Here is a 20,634-nt window from a genome sequence, read left to right as displayed (position 1 = left end):
AGTTTGGATGACCTTGTCAGAGAAGTCTTGTTTCCTCAGGAGATCCCCCTCAAGTGCCAGACGGCTAGTTGTAGCCACTGGGGTTCCGGATGACTGATGTGTCCCTGGCTGAGGGAGATTTGCTCCTGAGGTATTCTCCACGGGTTGCGAATGGAGAGACTGACAAGGTCGGCGTACCAGGGTCTCCTGGGCCAGTGAGGCGCCACAAGCAGGAGTTCTGCCTTTTCCGTTAACAGCTTTGACACTACGTGTGGAATGAGAGGCAACGGCGGAAATGCATACAGAAGGCCCGGGGGCCAACGGCTCCTCAGGGCGTCCGTTCCCTCTGCTAGAGGATTGTAATAGCGGGAGAAGAGTCAGGGTAGGTGTGTGTTGTTGTGTGTGGCAAAGAGGTCTACTTGCGGTTCGCCGAATTTCTCCACGATCTGACTGAAGATGTCTGGATGCAGTCTCCATTCGGAGTGATCGATCGTCTGCCGACTCAGCCAATCCGCTTCCCGATTGCTTGTTCCCGCTATGTGGTCCGATCTGATGGACGACAGATGCCTCTCCGCCCATCTTCCCAGTGCCTCTGCCTCTCGCATGAGGCTTCTGGAGTGTGTGCCGCCTTGCCTGTTGATGTGAGCCTTTGTAGCAACATTGTCTGTTAGTAACAGTACATGATGACCCACAATGTGAGGAGCAAACTGACGGAGTGAGAGGCGGGCCGCTCTCAGTTCCAGCCAGTTTATGCTGTGGCCCGCCTCCCTCAGTGTCCACGTGCCCTGAGCAAGTTGGCCCTGACAATGTGCTCCCCAGCCCAACAGGCTTGCATCGGTTGTCACTACTAGTCTTTCGGTCTCCTTGAAATGAGACCCTTTTTGCACTGCTGCTGTTCTCCACCAGGCAAGGGAGCGGATCACCTTGGGTGGCAGGATTACTTTTCACAGTGAGTTGCTGGTTTTGGGCCTCTGCATTGGCAGGAGGAACCACTGCAATTCCCTGGCATGAAGTCTGGCCCAGGGAACCACTTGTATGCATGAAATCATGATTCCCAGAAGCTGGGATAGATGCAGGATCGGCACTGACCTTTTCCTTTTGCACAGCAAGAGTTTGTTTTGGAGGTTCTTCATCCTGTCTGGCGAGAGGAATACCTGGCACGTCTTGGAGTCTATGACGGCGCCCAGATGTTGGATGCGGGTCGTCGGCACCAGATGGCTTTTCTCCCTGTTCACCAAGAAGCTGTGTTTCTCCAGTGTCTGGATGGTTGTCTGAAGGTCTCTCCGCGCCTGAGCAGGGCTGGACGAGTGTATAATGATGTCGTCTAGGTAGCATTCTAGACGAATCGGTCTGTTCCTGAGGTGGGCTGCCAGTACTGCCAGTATTTTTGTGAAGGTCCTGGTGGCAGACGAGAAGCCGAAGGGCAGGGCCCTGTACTGATAATGCCTCCCGTCGTAGTGGAACCTCAGGAACATTCTGTGTGCCAAATGAATTGGGACATGCAGGTAAGCCTCCCTCAAATCTATTGACGTGAGAAGATCTCCCTGCCTTGTGCATTCTAGGATGGATTGGAGGGACTGCATCTTGAACCTTCCGTATGCTAAGTGTTGATTTAGACACTTTAGATCCAAGATGGCCCTCCATCCCCCCGAGTTCTTTGGAACCAGGAAGAGGATGGAGTAAAATCCCCGCCTCTCCTGATCCCTTGGAACGGGTTCTATGGCTTTTATTGTGAGCAGATGGTCGATTTCCATCTGCATGAGAAACCTTTTCTGGGGATTTTTGGGTATAGGGCAACGGATGAACTTCCGTTGTGGAAATGATAGGAACTCTAGTACTAGGCCCTTCCTGATTGTGTTCAGGACCCAGGAGTCTGATGTGATCTCCTCCCACCTGTCGGCGTACATCTGGAGCCTACCCCCTATGGGAGGTGTCCCTTGGTGGTCATTTCCCTCTACGAAACTGGCGGGAGTTGGAGCCGCCACGAAAAGGCTTCCGAAAGGACTGCGACTGGTGTTGCCTGCCCCTGGTGCTGTAGGAATTCCTATCCTGACCCCTATCCCCCGTCTGAGAGAAGTTTCTCTGGTAGGTACCGGAAGTGGAAGGTTGGTTATTGTCCTGAGACCGAAAGGTCTGTTTCCTAAAGGAACCAGGACCTTTGCGATCATGTTTCTTAAGGGGGGTTGGTAGTATTTTGCGTTTGTCTTTGGTCTCAATGGTAAACTTATCCAGAGCCTCCCCAAAGAGCTGTCCCCCTTTGAAGGGGGCGGAAGCGAGCTTCCACTTCGCCTTCATGTCCGCCTGCCAGTGGCGTAGCCACAGGAGGCGCCTGGAGGTAACATTGGACGCCAAGGCCCTGGACGCAAATTTTGCTGTGTTCAGGGAGGCATCCGCAGAATACTCTACTGCCGTGATGATTTTATTGATATCGTGTTTCCAGCGAGATTCCCCAGAAGGGGGTCTGGATCTCAGCTGGCGGAGCCAGAGAAGAGAGGATCTGATAAAAAAGGAAGCAGAGGTGGATGCTCTGATGGCCCAGGCAGCCGCCTGGTGAGTCTTATGACATGCCTTCTTAGAGCGCTTGTCTTCTGCTTTGAGGCCCTCTAGCAGGTCAGCTGGTAGGTTTTGTGATGAGGTCAGGGATATGACCGGGGCATCTACCTCAGGCAACTTTAACGCCTCTTCCATCTTAGACTCTACAGCGTAAAGTGATTTGTCACCTCTGCTGGGATTAGTGAGGGTGCCTGGTTGAATCCACTGTCTCTGAACCACATCCAGAAATAAATCTGGCACAGGGATTTCGTCTACAGTGGGAGCTGGCTCGTTAAATAGTCCCTCCTTATGGTCCTTAGAGGACGAAGAGGAAGTGTTGGTACCCTTTGGAACAGCACCCAATTTGGTTGCAGCCTTTGCTTTATGCAAAATAGATTTGAACAAGGAGGGTTTGAACAACCCTGTGAAAGCTGGCTTATCAGGGGGAAGATCCTCGTCTGCGGATAATTCAAATTCATCGATTTCACCTTCTTCCCATCCTGACTCCTCAGTAGCCACTGAGGTGCCAGGAGACGGGGGGTTATCCTCCCTATTTTGATTCGCTGGGGTTTTTGGTTTGGCTCCACTGGAAGTGGGAGCTTCCCTCTGCTGTAAGCCCTCTGCAATACCTTGGGAGATGGCCTGAGAGATTATTTCTCTCATTTCAGCAGACAGATGGGACCCTTTGTCTTCCCTGGGACGAACTGGGGTAGGAGCGGGACACTTCCTGCCCCTTCTGGTATTGTAAAAGTCCCCTTCAGTGTTGAAGGCCTGACTTGGGCCCAATTCCTCTCTGATGGAGGAGCTGGGAGAATCGGGATACCCCCAGGAAGCATCTGGAGAGGAGTCCCTAGATATTTCCCCTGAGGAGGGGGGTGACCTGACCCCTGGGGGGGAAGCAGGTCTTTCCTCCCTGGTTTGTCTTGGGGATCGGTCTGGTGAAGGCTCCATTCGGTTTGGAGACCTATCAGGCCTAGGAGGTTGTGGGACCTTATTCTTACGACTACTTTCTTTGCCCTTGTCCCCACAGCCCTGGGGATCTGGAGATGCCCTTCTAGTACCGTTCATGCCCCCTTTGCCCCCACTAGGAGCTAGATCTAATTTGCTCCTCTTTGAGGAAGGCCCAGCCTGCATTTCCCCTGAACCTTTGTCTGCCATGGTAGAAGGCGGCAAAACAGGGTAAGATGGCTGGGATGGAGGTGGAGAAGGGCTCAAGGCGTGGCCAGCAGGCCTGAGAACGCCTATTGATTACAGAAAGTTAGGAGGGAAGCCCGAGGGACAATACCCTCTAACCTGTCGTTGCCTCCTGTAGATTAGGCGGGAACCTGTAGCCAGATGAGGTGGGCCGAGCTGGAATCCCAGACGCGGCCTTCAAGTAGTTAGTATCTGTCACTGAGGCGAAAACACGTCTTGCGTTGTGTCCTGCTCTCCTTGGAGTGCCGTTTCGCTAAGAAAATGGCCGCCGCTGCGCGCGCAGCTCTCAGCCCTGAAATTGCCTGGTTTGCGGCCAAAAGCGCGTGAAACCTTGCAAATGCAAGCTCTGAATGAGGCAAGCGGCAAAAAAGCGCGCGAAAGCCTCAAAATGGCCGGCGCTAGTTCGGGGAGGCGGCGAAAGGCGCGCGAACCCCTTAAGGTAGCTAATTCTAGTTGGGAGGGACAGTCCTTCAGGTACCTTGGTGTTAATCCATGTGGCATTTTAAAGGTGAAAACTGGGATTTTCGATTGGGCCCAGAAGCCTATTGATAACCAATGCTGTGATTTCAGTATATATAGATGTCACATTATTGAACCTTATTATTTAAGATTATTTAATAATTATGAGTAAGGATGCGGTGGCTCAGAGTTAAGAGGCTGAGCTTGTCAATCAGAAAGGTTAGCAATTCAGCAGTGAGCTCCCATTACTTGTCCCAGCTTCTGCCAACCTAGCAATTTGAAAGCACGTAAAAAATGCAAGTAGAAAAATAGGAACCACCTTTGGTGGAAGGTAACAGCGTTTGTGTGCCTTCGGGTTTAGTCATGCCGGCCACATGATCACAGACATGTCTTCGGACAGCGATGGCTCTTCGGCTTTGAAACGGAGATGAACACCGCCCCCAAGAGTCAGGAACGACTAGCACATATATGTGAGGGGAACCTTTACCTTTAATAATTATGATACTTTGATCTATATGTGTGCCAGGTTTCAGGCATCTAGATGTGAAATTAATATTACTTTAATAGCCTATGGATTACAACCAAACAAAATGAACTGTCCAGTCAAGCCACAGAGCAGCAAGCTTGTATATAATTTACAAAAAAAGAAATGAAGACTGTTCATCATCTGTAGCTTGGTATGTTAGGAACAAATAAATTGTGCTGATAGAATAATAGCTTGGTTTGTGATTATGTTCCATGCACCCGGTTTTAGATTTTTTCCTGAAACAAAAGACAAAATGTCCCCACAAAATGGCTGCCCTTCATTCCACAACCTGGAATTGCAGTTGAATTTCTCTTTAACATTGATTGCAGAAGTGCATCCTTCACTGCATCATTGGAAAGGTAGTTCATTTTGTCATATCAGTGGTGGGTTCCTGGAGGTATGCTTCAGTATGGGCATACCGGTGGCTGCTGGGAGCAGCGGCCATCATACCAGAACGGTGTTTTCGAGGGCCCACCCACCCGCCCATGTTCTTTACCTGTATTTAAGCCAACTGGGCCATTTGCGCATGCATGCCCAGCCGAGCAGCTGGAGTGTCACAGGGCAGTGGGTGCCCATGCGTGCGCACCGTGCATGCCTAAGGTGGATGCCCAGCCCAGTTGCAGCGTACCGGTTGCAACAGGATCTGGAACCCATCACTGGTGCAAATATGTACAACCGGTAGCCCATGAATTGTGGGAACGTCAGCACACTCTCTCTATGGTTCCCAGGGTTTTTTTCAGAGCACTTCCATTATATGTAGTATGAAACATTTGAATTTTGGATATGAGTAAAACAATTCTGATTTTTTTTTTTAAAAATATATCATATACATAATCAGTAGGAGGCTGCTATTTTAGAATAGGGTTGAAGTCACTTGCATGAAGAAGAACAGAATGCTGGCATCTACCATCAGTGCTTTTCGCAAGTAATTGAATGTATAATGAAGTATAATGAAAATAGTACTTTATTTACATTAATCTAAACTAAAATGATCATGAATTGTTGTAATTGGTTCAATGGAACTTTCTTCCAAATACTTGTTTCAACTGTATTCAGTTATGCATCTACATGTAAAATAACAAATATCATCATCTTTTGAAGCTTATAGATGAATTTTTAAATCTTTCGACGGAAATAATGAGCTTGCCAATGATAGCTCACTTCACTATGGTGCGTTTAGATTGTGATGACTTGAAGCAAGGGTTATGTGAAAAAGCAAGAAGCTTTGCATATAAATTATTGGATTTATTAGCTCACAATCATAGAGAAGAGAATAACAAGTGGGTAATTTTTTATTACAAACTATCTCTTACTTAGAAAAATATTGCCACATATTATATATAGCATTCATTTCATTTTGTTTTCAGGTACCCTTTGACTTCTGATCAGTTGCTTAGTGACCATTTGAAGTTATAACAGATCTCTCCAAGTTTCAATGCCCCCTCCCTCCACCTGCATTTGGTTGCTTGGCAACCAACCTGCATTTATGGCTGTTTGCAGCAATCCTCAGACACATGACCATATTTTATGAATTTTTTGCTGAAAATTAGCATTTACTTCCAAATTGCAACAAAATTAACCCATAGCAAACTTTGACTTCACTTAATGACTGGCATTCACTTAAGGAATCTGGTTTTGGTCACTTGCTTTATGACCAACATGACTTATGACCATAATGGGCAGATTTCATCATTATTGTAAGTTGAGGATTACCTACATTGTTTTCTGACAGATTGATTTTTCATTGCTGCACTTATAAGTACTATATATAGGTCTGTATAGTATGCATTTGGATGTAATGATCACTAATTGTTACTTTTACATAAAAGCTATGCTGTAGCAACTGCAGTCGTGAAGGTACTAGAAATAGAAATGTACATAATTGTATTGTAAATCTGAAATGTGTAAAACTCACATCAAAATTATTTTTTAGGATATGTAATGAATTTGAAAACATTAAAGAACGTGCATTAAAAGTTCCTGAGACAACAGAAGACATGATGGAGAGTATAGCCTTTATAGACAAGGCTAAAACTATAGGTATACAGAAGTTGTATGAAAGGATTAAGGTAAATATTTTAGGAGACCTGGCTTTTAAGTGGCAGCATATTAATTTAATTTCAGCTGATCTTGATTTTTGTCCTATATTGTAAAATAAGTCATATAAGTATTAACATCTAGTCATTGCAGCATACCGCTATAATATGAACTGTTATAATATGAACTTTTGGTTTGTTTACACATCATGGCTTTTTAATGTTTTAATTAGAGTTGGCGTTTTTTGGGCTGAGCTTGAGTCCAACATGAAGGGTGGGTGGAATTATTAGCTGCTTATAGTCATTTTTCAGAAGATTGAAATATTATTTTCAACTTTTCTTCAAAAATAACTGCTGTCCTCTCCCACTACTGGCATTTCTTTCCTATCAGAGCATTCATTTTCCTTTTTCTGCAGGCTCCTTATTCCAATTTTTCGGATGTTTATGCGGAGGGGGGGGAGAGGAGTTCAATTTTTCCAAAGTCTTATTTTTCTATATGATATTACTAGACTACCCCATCGGGTACAGCTAGCATATATATATGTGTATATATATATGTGTGTGTGTGTGTGTGTGTGTGTGTGTGTGTGTGTGTTGTATTTGTGCTGATAAATAAATAAAGGGAGACTAGTATGGATCCATTTCAAGCTATATAGCTCTCATCAGCTAGCCATACCCTTACTGGGATTTGAACCTGGGCTGTATTACATATTAGGCAGACTTGCTAGCCACTACACCACCGGTTCTCCTCCTTTATCAGCTAAGCCAGGGAAATAGGTATGTATTTGTGTTACAACCCCTGGTATGCCCAAATATGGGAGGGAGCTCACTCCTCCCTCTTTCTGTCCTTCGGCTCATCACAGAAAACCATGCAGGCAGAAACCCATATTTTTATTTTTAATGTTGCCTTTTTATATTTGTGTTGTATTTGTGCTGATAAATTAAAAAAGGGAGACTAGTATGGATCCATTTCAAGCTATTTAGCTCTCATCAGCTAGCCATACCCTTACTGGGATTTGAACCTGGGATGTGTTATATATTAGGCAGACTTGCTAGCCACTACACCACCGATTCTCCTCCTTTATCAGCTAAGCCAGGGAATAATAATAATAATAATAATAATAATAATAATAATAATAATAATAATAATAATAATAATAATAATAAGCTTTTATTTCTAGACCGCGCCCTTTCCTGAGCAGGACGGGGCGGTGTACAGTCATTAATAAAAAACCATATACATGTACATAAGCATAGACATAGACGTAAACGGAGGAGGTAGAAAATATACTGTACAATATTTAGTTAAAATACAAATAAAATTAAAATTCCCTTAAAAAATCCACAATAAAATGTTTGCCAGGAGGTGGAAGATGGAGCTATAAATCGGCTAAGCCAGCTAATTGGAACAGGTGGGTCTTAAGCTTCTGTCGGAAGGAGCGGAGGTCATTAGTAGTTCTAATATCGGGGGGGAGGTCATTCCAGAGGGTTGGGCCCATCACAGAGAAGGCTCTACTCCTAGGCATCACCCGCTGGCACTGCTTGGCGGATGGCACCTGGAGGAGTCCCTCCCTGTGAGAGCGGATAGGTCATAGAGATGTGTGAGGTGAGATGCGATCCTGCAGGTAACTAGGTCCCATGCCATGGAGCGCTTTGAAGATAGTAACCAACACCTTGAAACGCACCCGAAAAACCACAGGCAGCCAGTGCAGCTCGCGCAGGAATGGTGTTATATGGGAGTATCTTGTTCCTCCCATGATAACCCGCGCGGCCGCATTCTGAACTAGCTGTAGTCTTCGGGTGCATCTCAAGGGGAGCCCCATGTAGAGAGCATTGCAGTACTCCAGGCGAGACGTCACCAGTGCATGAGTGACTGTGCGTAGGGCGTCCCGATCCAATAGGGGGCGCAATTGGCGCACCAGGCGAACCTGGTGGAACACCCCCCTCACCACGGCTGTCAGATGGTCATCCATCGACAGCCGGGCATCAAGGAGGACGCCCAAATTGCGCGCCTGTTCCACGGGGGGCAGTAATTTGCCCCCTATGGCCAGCGATGGCGTCCACTGGTTGAACCGGGGTGCCGGTAGCCACAGCCACTCAGTCTTGGAGGGGTTGAGTTTAAGTCTGTTGTCCCCCATCCGGACCCGGACGGCTTCCAAACACCGGGACAACAGTGTTGTCACCGGCCTCGTTGGGGTGGTTCGGGGTGGAAATGTACAGCTGCATATCATCAGCGTACAGATGGTATCCAACCCCAAAACCACGGATGATCTCACCCAGCGGCTTCATGTATGTGTTGAACAGGAGGGGCGAGAGGACCGAACCCTGCGGCACCCCACAAGTGAGTGACCTCAGGGTCGACCTCTGTTCCCCTGCCAACACACACTGCATCCGGTCGGAGAGGTAGGAGCGGAACCACCGCAAAACGGTGCCCCCTGCGCCCACCTCTTCCAGCCGGCGCAATAAGATACCATGGTCGATGGTATCGAAAGCTGCTGATAGATCTAATAGGACCAGGATAGAGGAACAACCCCTATCTCTGGCCCTCCATAGATCATCTACCAACGCGACCAAGGCCGTCTCCGTGCTGTGACCGGGTCGAAAGCCGGACTGGCGCGGGTCTAGATAGTCTGCTTCCTCCAGGTGACGTGGGAACTGTTGCGCCACCACACTCTCTACAACCTTCGCTAAAAAGGGAAGGTTGGAGACAGGACGGTAATTAGCTAGTTCCTCCGGATCCATGGAAGGCCTCTTGAGCAGGGGCCTCACCACCGCCTCTTTCAAGGCGGCCGGCAAGGACCTCTCCTCCAGTGAAGCGTTCACCAGACCCAGGAGCCAGCCTCGTGTAACCTCCCAGGATGCCAGTACAAGCCAGGAGGGATACGGGTTCAGTAAACATGAGGTGGCTCGCAGTCGCCCACGTAACCTGTCCAAGTCCTCGGGGGCAACAGAGTCAAACCCCTCCCAGCGTGGTGTCTCAAGACTTGCTTCCGACGTCTCCCCTGGTCCACTGAAGGGGGCCCATCCACTCCTGATCTGATCGATTTTGTCCTGCAGATATTCCCCAAACTCCTCTGCTCTACCCTGCAAAGGGGCTTCCCGCGATCTCTGTGATAAGAGAGAGCGGGTCACCCGAAACAGGGCGGCAGGGCGGTTATCCGCGGACGCAATAAGAGCGGCACAGTGTCTACGTTTGGCCGCTCTCAGTGCCACAAGGTAGGTCCGTAAATAGGCTCTTACCTGTGTTCGGTCAGATTCGGAGCGTGAGGACCTCCACCTACTTTCTAGGCGTCTCTTGTGGCGTTTCATCACCCTCAGCTCCTCGGTAAACCAAGGAGCCAGGGTGGTTCGTTGCCGCAGGAGAGGCCGCAAAGGCGCTACCCGGTCCAAGGCCCCGCAGCCGCCTTATTCCAAGCGGCCACTAGGTCCTCCGTCCGGGAGCGGGTCAGGGCTATAGGAAGTGGCCCAAGCTCCGTCTGGAACCTATCCGGTTCCATCAGTCGCCTGGGGCGGAACCATCTGGGACAATCAGATTCCGCCTCCCCACGGTGGGGGGTAGCGCCGGGGAAGTCGAGCCGGAGAGAAGAGTGGTCTGACCATGACAGGGGTGTAATAACTAGATCCCCTATTCCCAGATCACTCGTCCACTGTCCAGATACGAAAACAAGGTCCAGTGTGTGCCCACCTTCGTGTGTGGGGCCCTGAATTAATTGGGACAGGTCCATGGCTGTCATGGAAGCCATGAACTCCCGCGCCACCTCGGATGCTTCGCCCGTCGACGGCAGGTTGAAATCCCCCATAACCACAAGTTTGGGGGTATCAACTGCCGTCTCCGCGATCAGCTCGAGGAGCTCAGGCAGGGCCGCTGATGCATAGCGAGGAGCCAAGTATACAATCAGCAAGCCCAACTGCCTCCCTGGGCCCCATTTCACACCAAGGGACTCACAGCCGGAGATCTGTGGCACAGTGAACTCCCTCGGTTCCAGACTCTCCCGTATAATTACTGCCACCCCACCACCCTTACCCAGGGCCCGCGGCTGATGAAATGCACGGTAACCTGGTGGGCACATCTCCACGAGGGGCAAACCACCCTCGTGGCCCAGCCAGGTCTCCGTTATCCCTGCAAGGTCCGGCTCCCCCTCTGAGATCAACTCATTAATGAGGGGGGCCTTGTTAACAATGGACCTTGCATTGCAGAGCATCAGCCTCAGGCCCTGGCTCTGTAGGTCCTGGCCACCTAGGCTGCGGCGGTGGGTACGAGCGACCGGGCGTGTCCAACAGCCACGGTCTCCCAACCGACTACGAGATTTTGTTCGGTCCTTGCATCCACCCCTCCCCACGACCGTTGGAATGAAACAACCCTCTGTAGGAATGTCATTTTCCCTCCCCCTCCCCACTCCGCTCACTTCCTCCTTGACCTCACCTGTTCGCCTGGCTAAAGTCCACCTCCTGGCCTGATCCCTCCCACCCACCCTGGAACCCCCTAAAATGGATAAAAAGCATCTAGTTAAAAAACCCCTGAGTCTTCGCTTCCTCCACCTCTCAGGGTTAACAAACCCGTCATTAAGGTGGGCCCTTGAAAGGGCGAAGGGCCATATCTGCAAGAGGGGGGACTCCTGCAGCTGGAGCAAGTCCGACCTCGAATATATACTGGAAGCGATGCAACCAGGGCCAGGGTGCCATGGATGTTAAAATGAGTCAGCAGGCCAGGTTCCACATCAGATGATAAATAAAGGGATGATGAGAAGACGGTAGGGAGATGGTAAAAAGATGGAGGTCGGGAGGCAATCTATGGTGTAGGTAGGCAGACGATTTAAATGGATATTTGATGGATTTTGCTAGTGGGCTGGTGGAAGATGGTGGGGGTAGTCACGCAGGCGCACACAGTAGTTGGCTCGGGAGCAGTTGTAAATAGTCACAATGACAAGTGGGCAGGTAGTTGTAAAAAGATGTTGATGATTAAAGAGGGACACCTGGGCACAGTCTTGGCAGGCAGATGGCAGATGGCAGGGGTTGATGGCAGGGGTTGATAAATCCTCTGCCTCCTAACTCTATGTCCCCTGCCCCTGGTGCCACAGGTCTCCTCCCTCTGCCAGGCTCCAGGCTCCAGGCTCCAGACTCCATAGATCACAGGTCTCCATAGATCACAGGTCTCCTCCCTCTGTCAGGCTCCAGACTCCATAGATCATTAAGGGCTGGACTTGTAGTGGCCTGCCCACCCCCCTATTTCAGCGACCCCCAGCTGTTGGACCAAGCCCCAGCGCTGCTCCGGCTGGCCTGCGGCTCTCCCGCAGGCCTTCTTCGGCCTCCAGCGTCACGGGCCTCGTTCCGCCCCCAAACGGCCTTCCGGCGGTCCTCACCCTTCCATTCGGCCCTGCTGGCATCACCGATACCGCCGTCTAGCCGCCCGGGCTGCTGGGAGCCGTCGCCGCCACTCTTTTCACTCAGCCTCGCTCTGCCTCGCTCCTCGCCGCCATCGCCGCCCTCCAGCTGGAGCTCCGACCATGGCTCCGCCTCCAACTCCCATCTCGGCTCCAGCTGGGACAAGCTTCTTCTCCTCCTGGCTATTTGACCACCCTGGAAAGCCAAATTAGGCTCTATGGAAAGCCAGGGTGGTCGCTGCTCTTAATCCTCGGCCCTCCAGATGGAAAGAGGGCCGGGGGCACCCCCCCCTGCATCAGTGAGCTCCGTAGTCATGCGGAGCTCAGAGGCCGGCAGCCATTCCCCTGTATGCCATAGTTTCAAGGGAAATAGGTATGTATTTGTGTTACAACCCCTGGTATGCCCAAATATGGGAGGGAGCTCACTACTCCCTCATTTTGTATTTGTACTGATAAATAAATAAAGGGAGACTAGTATAGATCTATTTCGAGCTAATTAGCTCTCATCAGCTAGCCATACCCTTCCTGGGATTTGAACCTGGGCTGTATTATATCTTAGGCAGGAGTCTTAGCCACTAAGCCACAGGCTGTCCTCCTTATCAGTTGAGCCAGGGAAATAGGTAAGATATAATACAGCCCAGGTTCAAATCCCAGTAAGGGTATGGCTAGCTGATGAGAGCTAATTAGCTCGAAATAGATCTATACTAGTCTCCCTTTATTTATTTATCAGTACAAATACAACACAAATATAAAAAGGCAACATTAAAAATAAAAATATGGTTTTCTGCCTGCATGGTCTTCTGTGATGAGCCGAAGGACAGAAAGAGGGAGTAGTGACCTTCCTCCCATATTTAGGCATACCAGGGTTGTAACACAAATACATACATACATACATACATACATACATACAAACATACATACATACATACATACATACATACATACATACATATGTTGTATTTGTGCTGATAAATAAATAAAGGGAGACTAGTATAGATCTATTTCGAGCTAATTAGCTCTCATCAGCTAGCCATACTCTTACTGGGATTTGAACCTGGGCTGTATTACATATTAGGCAGGAGTCTTAGCCACTAAGCCACAGGCTCTCCTCCTTATCAGCTGAGCCAGGGAAATAGGTATGTATTTGTGCTACAACCCCTGGTATGCCCAAATATGGGAGGGAGCTCGCTACTCCCCCTTTCTGTCCTTCGGCTCATTACAGAAAACCATCCAGGCAGAAAACCATATTTTTATTTTTAAGTGAGCTCCCTCCCATATTTGGGCATACCAGAGGTTGTAACACAAATGCATATACATGTGTGTGTGTGTGTGTCTTTTATATAATTAATATAGTAATAATATCATATATCTGTCATCTGTACATCTATAACTGTCTGGTTTGGCTCTGCAACCAAACAAGGCATACACAGACTTCAACGGATAATTAGAACTACAGAAAAAACAATTGCTAGCAACTTGCTTTCCATTGAGGACCTGTATATTGCACAGTCAAGAAGAGGGCTGTGAAAATATCTACAGACCCCTCACATCCTGGACATAAATTGTTTCAACTTCTACCCTCAAAATACACTTCTACCCACTATACAGCATTGCACACCAAGACAACTAGACATAAGGACAGTTTTTCCCGTATGCCATCACCCTTCTAAACAACTAATTGCCATAATACCGTCAAACCATTTACTAAGACTATATTACTATTATTCTTCTCATACTTCCTATTACCTATCTCCTCCCACTTATGCTTATAACCATGTTGCTTGTATTTTTACGATTTATATTGTTCTGTTGATTCCTAGTTTGATTTGATTGCTAAGTATTGTATCTTATGATTCTTGATGAATGTATTTTTCCCTCTCTTTTTTCTTTTTTCCCTTTTATGTACACTGAGAGCATGTGTACAAAAGACAAATTCCTTGTGTGTCCAATCACACTTGGCCAATAAAGAATTCTATTCTATTCTGTTCTGTTCTATCCTATCCTATCCTATCCTATCCTATCCTATCCTATCCTATCCTATCCTATTCTATTCTATTCTATTCTATTCTATTCTATTCTATTCTATTCTATTCTATTCTATTTAAATAGTATACCAGCTGAAGCTGAATAAACAATACTGCAGATTATCAATCTTCTGTCTAAATTTAAAATTGCCAACTACAAGCTATCATTTTTCATGATTTACCTGCCCTACCTCAGATTTCTTCTGTGAATTATATTATCAAGAAACCCCGACAGCTTTTTTTTGCTAATTGGGAAAATGTAATAGGTGTAGGTGCAGGGCGGTGGCTCAGTAGCTAAGACACTGAGCTTGTTGATCAGAAAAGTTGGCAGTTTGGTGGTTCAAATCCCTAGTGCCATGTAATGGAATGAGCTCCCGTTACTTGTCCAACTTCTGCCAACCTAGCAGTTTGAAAGCATGTAAAAATGCAAGTAGAAAATAAAGGAACCACCTTTGGTGGGAAGGTAACAGTGTTCCGTGCTTCTTCAGCATTTAGTCATGCCAGCCACTTGACCACGGTGACGTCTTTGGATAGCGCTGTTTCTTCAGCTTTGAAATGGATGAGCACCACCCCCTAGAGTCAGAACGACTAGCACATATGTACGAGGGGAACCTTTACCTTACCTTAATAGGTGTTGGAATGATATACCCAGTATTATAATTGAGCCCAATCGCCCTTCAGATTTGCATCTTGTTTAAAGCAGAAATAAACTACTTATTTTTTTTATAGGAATGCCAGCGACGAATGAATTATCTTCTGGATGTTTATTTATTTGAACCAGAAGACTTGACACTGAATGCAACTGTTTTGTTGTGGCCTCAAAACATTAACCCTATCTTTGATGAAAATGATGATGTAAATATAAACTTTTTAAATTTTTTACATGCTATATTATCTGAGAAAAAAGACAGTTTTGTAACTATTTCAGCTTTAAACTCTTACCTTTGAAGACTGCTGTTTGACAGATTTACTATTACAGACCAAATAACTCACAAATGGTATGTTTGAATTGATTCAGTGTGATTTAATGAAGTTAGGTAATTGTCAGCGTTCCAAATATCATGCAGAATTAAATCAGAGTCCAAGGCAGAGCTATCCTTAAAGTTCCAAAACAGACATGTTGGCACATCTGTGGAATCCCAAATCTAAAAGCTTCCTGAGATTCCACCCATTTGAAAGTTCATGATCTTATCCCCACGCCCATAAATCCATCACATGGTCCAATCTTCTTCGGCCACGCTGGCATTTCCACCCATCTAGTTCCGGTCAGATGCAGAGGTATGGAGACAAAAGATGACCTTGGGCTTCTAGAAAAGAATGACAACAACACATTCTACAATTCTACTCCTTTCTATTCCCCCTCCCAATTACTACACTAATGAAACAGCATAGAAAAATAATAGAGAGTGTGGCAGGCCAAATATCCTAAAAGGAATATAACTGCAATCCTGACAGTAATGCTATTCATAAATGCAATCCACTTGTTCTTTGTTTTATAGATTATAGAAATGTCTAAACGGAAAGGTGAAAGTGAATTACTAGCCAAACGTGAAAAATTGATAATGGAAGTAGAAAAGCAAATTCGTCGTATGCAGGAATTCACAGAGTACTGTGATTTGGACCGCATGCAACAGGTCTGTGATATTTGGAATAATTTTTGCTTGGACTTTGAACAAGGAAGATACACAGTAGTAAAATAGTAGCAAAAAATAATTAACTATATTGTCAGAGGACAAAAAATTACACTGAAGAATCTTGATATTCTCTAATGCAGTAGTTCTCAACCTGTGGGTCGGGACCCCTTTGGGGGTAGAACGATCCTTTCACAGGGGTCGCCTAAGACCATCAGAAAACACATATTTTCGAAAAAATACAGAAAACATAAAATAATTATGTCACCACAACATGAGGAACTGTATTAAAGAGTCGCGGCATTAGGAAGGTTGAGACCCACTGCTCTAATGCTTAGTAAATTACATTCTGTTGCTGATAGTCTCATTAAAACATTGCTACTTCTAATAACATAAATGTATTTCATTATTGGAATAGTAACATTAAGGTATTAACCTCAAAGTAGAAAGTCCTGGGGCAGCCATAGGTGGTGAGATAAAAGTTTAATAGTCTTTGGATTTATATGCAAGATAGTAGCATGTTTTGTAGTTTGATGATGCTACAAAGTGATTTAATGGGCTTATGACATCTGTACACCTAAGTTTCATGCAGGAGTTGCAATAGTTTGAGTTTTGAGTTTATTAAATTTATAAACCGCCCCCTCTCCTCGCAGGGACTCGGGGCAGTGTACAGACATCGCATATATAAAAACAACACAGCACAACACGAAAACCCAGACAAAACAACGTAAACATACAGTCTGTATATTAGCCCAAACTAATTAATAGTTAAAAACAATCTAAAACCAATTAAAACCCCAAAATTTAAAATTTAAAAAGCCATCCAGGAAGGTCAATAATAGATGTTACTTATGATTATACATGGGCCAGGCCGGCTAGTCGGAACAGGTGGGTCTTGAGTTTCTTACGGATAGAATAGAAATGAACGTTAAATCTTTACCAGTATTTAGAAGAAATTTACTGACAATTTTTTTTGAATATCAGGAATATGCTGTATATCTCTTCAGCACAAGTTTTGGGTAGTAATAAATGTAAACCAAAATGAGTTCTCACTTAGTTGTGGTTTTTATATAAGAATCTGAATATCGGTGAACAAATCTGTTTATTTCAGCTTAATTCAGTTAAATTCAGTTAATTTTTTTTAAAACAACATTTATATTTATAAATACTTGTATCTCGTAAACTTAAATGTGATCAATTTATTTTTTGGAATTTGAAATTTCTAATGATAGATAAATCTATTTTCAGTATGTGACTGACATGAGAATACTGCAAAAGCGCATACAAGAGGCTGATGAAGCAGTTACTTTTATTAATAAAGAAGAGAAACTTTTAAATTGGGAGCAGACCGAATATCCAGAGTTGGAGACCTTAAAAGTTAACATTGAGCCATATCAGAAACTTTTTGTTTTTATATTGAAGTGGCAGCGGACCGAGAAACGGTAAGTTATACAAATATTTTAAGGGAGTAGCAACTAATATCTGGATAGGTTTTTTTATCTAAATTCCATAGGGGTTGTATGATTTTTGCTTAAAAACATATGATTTTCATTTTTTTTATAATTTACATGTTTGATTTTAATTATTATTTATGTTAGTGTAAGTATAATTAAGATGAATTTAATTAACTTATAGTCATTGCAAGTGATGGCAGTGTTTCTGAAGTTTTACAGTGCTACATTCACATTGCCTCTAATTTAAAAAATAAATTGATACTTAGTGCAAAAACCAGTGATTAGAAGGTATGCATCCAGAAATTATCAACTGTTGCTCATTCCATGAGAAATAGCTATGTCTTTCACATTGAATTCAGTGTTCAATCTGTGGATGAAAATGGTCCTCTTCATCAATAACATCCAACCCCTTTCTTCTCAGACCCAGACAACAGTACAGAATGATCAGAACATTTATTCTAGTCTTCAGTGTAATCTCCCGTAGGTAACATTATCAGAAAATTGAGGAGAAATATACTAAATACACATTTTAAAATTCAATTTACCTCCCCTAAGATTACAGTGAGTTTACCAGTTGTGCAGAGAGAGTTAATAATTATTCACACATGTTTTACAGTATATTTTGAGGGCACAACTTTCCAATTTATTCTCACTGTACATCTGATTCCTATTACTCAGGAAAGATGTATAAAACCTCATATGCAATAAAAGATAGAATATTTTCTTCCAAAACATCAGTTTCATCCATACTATTTCTCATTATTTAAGGAGGACATTGAGGTGGGTTTTATTCTAGTCTTTGGGACCTCAGTGATTTCATAAATGGCAAATTCTTCATAGAGCATGAAACATAGGTGTTCTAATTTTTTGCAATTATGCTATTTTTTTTCCTTCCAAAGGTCATGGAAAACAACAGAGGATCAGCTGTCCTTGTTTTGATGCTAATAATTATGGGAAAGATTTAGTTGAGGAAGTAGAAGTAATAGAAAATTGGGAAAAAATAATCAATGTAGTACTTGAGATCTTGGTTTTAAAAGAAACTAAAACAATGTAATCAAATTTATTAAAATTCTAAATGGATTTTATTTAAATGAATTTTGATCAATTCGGAACACTGATGAGATCCAATGGCAAGAGAAACTGGTTGCAAATATTGCTCAAGATGAAGACACTAATATAATTATAAACAACTGCAGTGAGGAAAATGAAAAAGAAGCCAACAGGAAAAGCCAATGTGACTACACAAAAAGCAAAGGAATGTTCTAAAAAGGGTTTCTTTAAATATGTTCAAAAAGAAAGAAAAGGAGTCAGAAATAACTTACTCAATGAAGAGTGGAAAATACTATCGGCAAAGAACAGGCAGAGCTATTCAGTACTTATTTTGGTTCAGTCTTTTCCAGCAAAGAAGTATTTGTTCCATCAGGATGCTGTGAAGAGCAAGATGAAGGGATCAGAATGAAAACTGAGACTGATAACACCATATCATGGAATGCTTCTTTATTTTGAATAATAAATTTCCATGATTAGATTAATTGCATGTTAGTGAATCGAAGGAACTAACTAATGAAGTACCAGATGATTGGAAAGAAAGAGATATCTTCAAAAAGATGAAAAAACCATTCATCCAATTTTATAGAAGTCAGTCTGATACCTGACCTGATTCTTAAACAGGTTAAAAAAGAAATGGGCCTGTAATCATCATGAAAACAATATGTTCATTATCATATATAATTATGGATTAGTCAAGAACAAGTCTTGCCAACAATCATAACTGATAGTTTGATTGGATAACTTACTTAACAAATAATGGGAATGCGGTAGACATCAACATGCTCTTGATTTCAAAAAAGCATTTGGCAAAGTTATCCATGACACGCTGATTATCAAGGTAGTTAAATGTGATTTGGATGGCGTGCTAATTAAATGGATACAGGGTTGGTTTTAGAACTGTATACAGAGAATTGTCATAAATGGTTCTTTCTCATAATGTAGAGAAGGACTGATCTTGGACTACCAAAAAATCAATCTGAGGCTCACTATTAAGATTGGAATAACTAATAGCTTAGAAAACAGAAATAATTGCACAATGATCTTGAAAGATTTAAAAAATAGGCTAAAGTAATATGCACAAATGCTAAATGTTAATAAATAAAAATAAAACAATAATTACAATTGAACTTGCCATTATACGTATACCTGGTAACTGTACTTGTAAGAAAGTTTTTGGATTACTAAGTGATTAGAAATGAATATGAACCACCACTATGGTGCAAACGCCAAAAAGGTAAATGCAGTATTGGGTTGCATTAATAGAAGGTTATTTTCTTCTCATAGAAAGTATAATTTCACTTACTCTGCTTCAGTCATACCAAACTTTGAAGGATAAGTTCAGTTCTGAGATATTATTAAATAAACAATAAAAATAAAATGGACATCTGAAGGTTTGCTATGAAGAATCTGCTTAGAATCTGACACATAAAGCTACTTGGATTTGTTCACATTGGACATTGGCTCAGCAACTCCTATAGAGTTGACAAAAGAGAAGTCTATGAGACATTTGAGCCTATGAGGAATATAAAGCATGGCTCTTTCAAAAGAATGAGGTGATCTATCTATCCCTGATAGTGTATTTTGTTTTTATGACAGAGATTTGATTTATCCTTCTTCAGTATGTTGCACATATTACATTCGTCTTCTTGGTTATTGCTTTTATCTTCTGTTTTTAAACCATAATATGTAAGCTTCCTAGAATTACTCTGGTGATAGGTATGACCTGCAAGTAAAGAAATAAATCCCTATCTAAAATATATTTTCATTCTTTTCTTTTTTAGATGGATGGATGGTGCTTTTCTAGATCTCAATGGAGAAAAGATGGAAGGTGAAGTAGATGAATTTTTTCGAGAAATTTATAAGACAGTAAGATTTTTTCAACAACAGCAAAAGAAAGCTGAAATAGAAAGAAAAAAGTCATTGCGAAGAGCGGTAGTTGAAGAGAGAGTAGAGGAAGAAAAGAAGGACACTCCAACTATTTCAATGTGTAATGCTGTAATGCAGCAGGTTAAAGATTTCAAAGTAAGTGTTTAATTATAAAGCAAAGTTTTTAAAAGTATGTGCTGAAATACACTCAGAAATATGTAACGGGTGATATTTGCATGATATGCTGAATTGCATCAAGGGTAAAACTAATGTGCTATACAAACTGTAACATCCAGCGAATAAAGAAGTTATAGAAGAGCAGATTTAATTCAAATAAGGTTTAGATTTCAAATCTTCTTCCCTGGTCAGCTGAGCCATGATAATATTGTTAACTCAGTCAACAGTCTAGCTTATGTAGTCAGTCCCCAAGAGGAAGAACTGAGGCTATAAAGTGGTTAGAAATACACAGTATTATAGAATATGTTGCTGGAGACCCTGGCAG

The 20,634-nt window shown here is 43.8% G+C and overlaps 1 protein-coding gene across 1 annotated transcript in view; it reads left to right on the top strand.

Annotated features, from left to right (window-relative positions):
- DNAH12 (dynein axonemal heavy chain 12) overlaps positions 1-20,634 on the top strand; it is a 113,477-nt gene that overhangs the window by 16,358 nt on the left and 76,485 nt on the right. The window contains exons 12-17 of the mRNA XM_081936986.1: positions 5,792-5,970; positions 6,624-6,759; positions 14,861-14,986; positions 15,631-15,765; positions 17,011-17,204; positions 20,048-20,288. Of these exons, the coding sequence (XP_081793112.1) occupies positions 5,792-5,970; positions 6,624-6,759; positions 14,861-14,986; positions 15,631-15,765; positions 17,011-17,204; positions 20,048-20,288 (1,011 nt within the window). The remainder of the gene's footprint in view (positions 1-5,791; positions 5,971-6,623; positions 6,760-14,860; positions 14,987-15,630; positions 15,766-17,010; positions 17,205-20,047; positions 20,289-20,634) is intronic.

The sequence above is a fragment of the Natrix helvetica genome (assembly GCF_964273705.1).
Source record: "Natrix helvetica genome assembly, chromosome: 1".
Taxonomy (NCBI): Eukaryota; Metazoa; Chordata; class Lepidosauria; order Squamata; family Natricidae; genus Natrix; species Natrix helvetica.
Note: the sequence above shows the minus strand (reverse complement) of the source record. Positions and strands in the feature narration are given on the sequence as shown.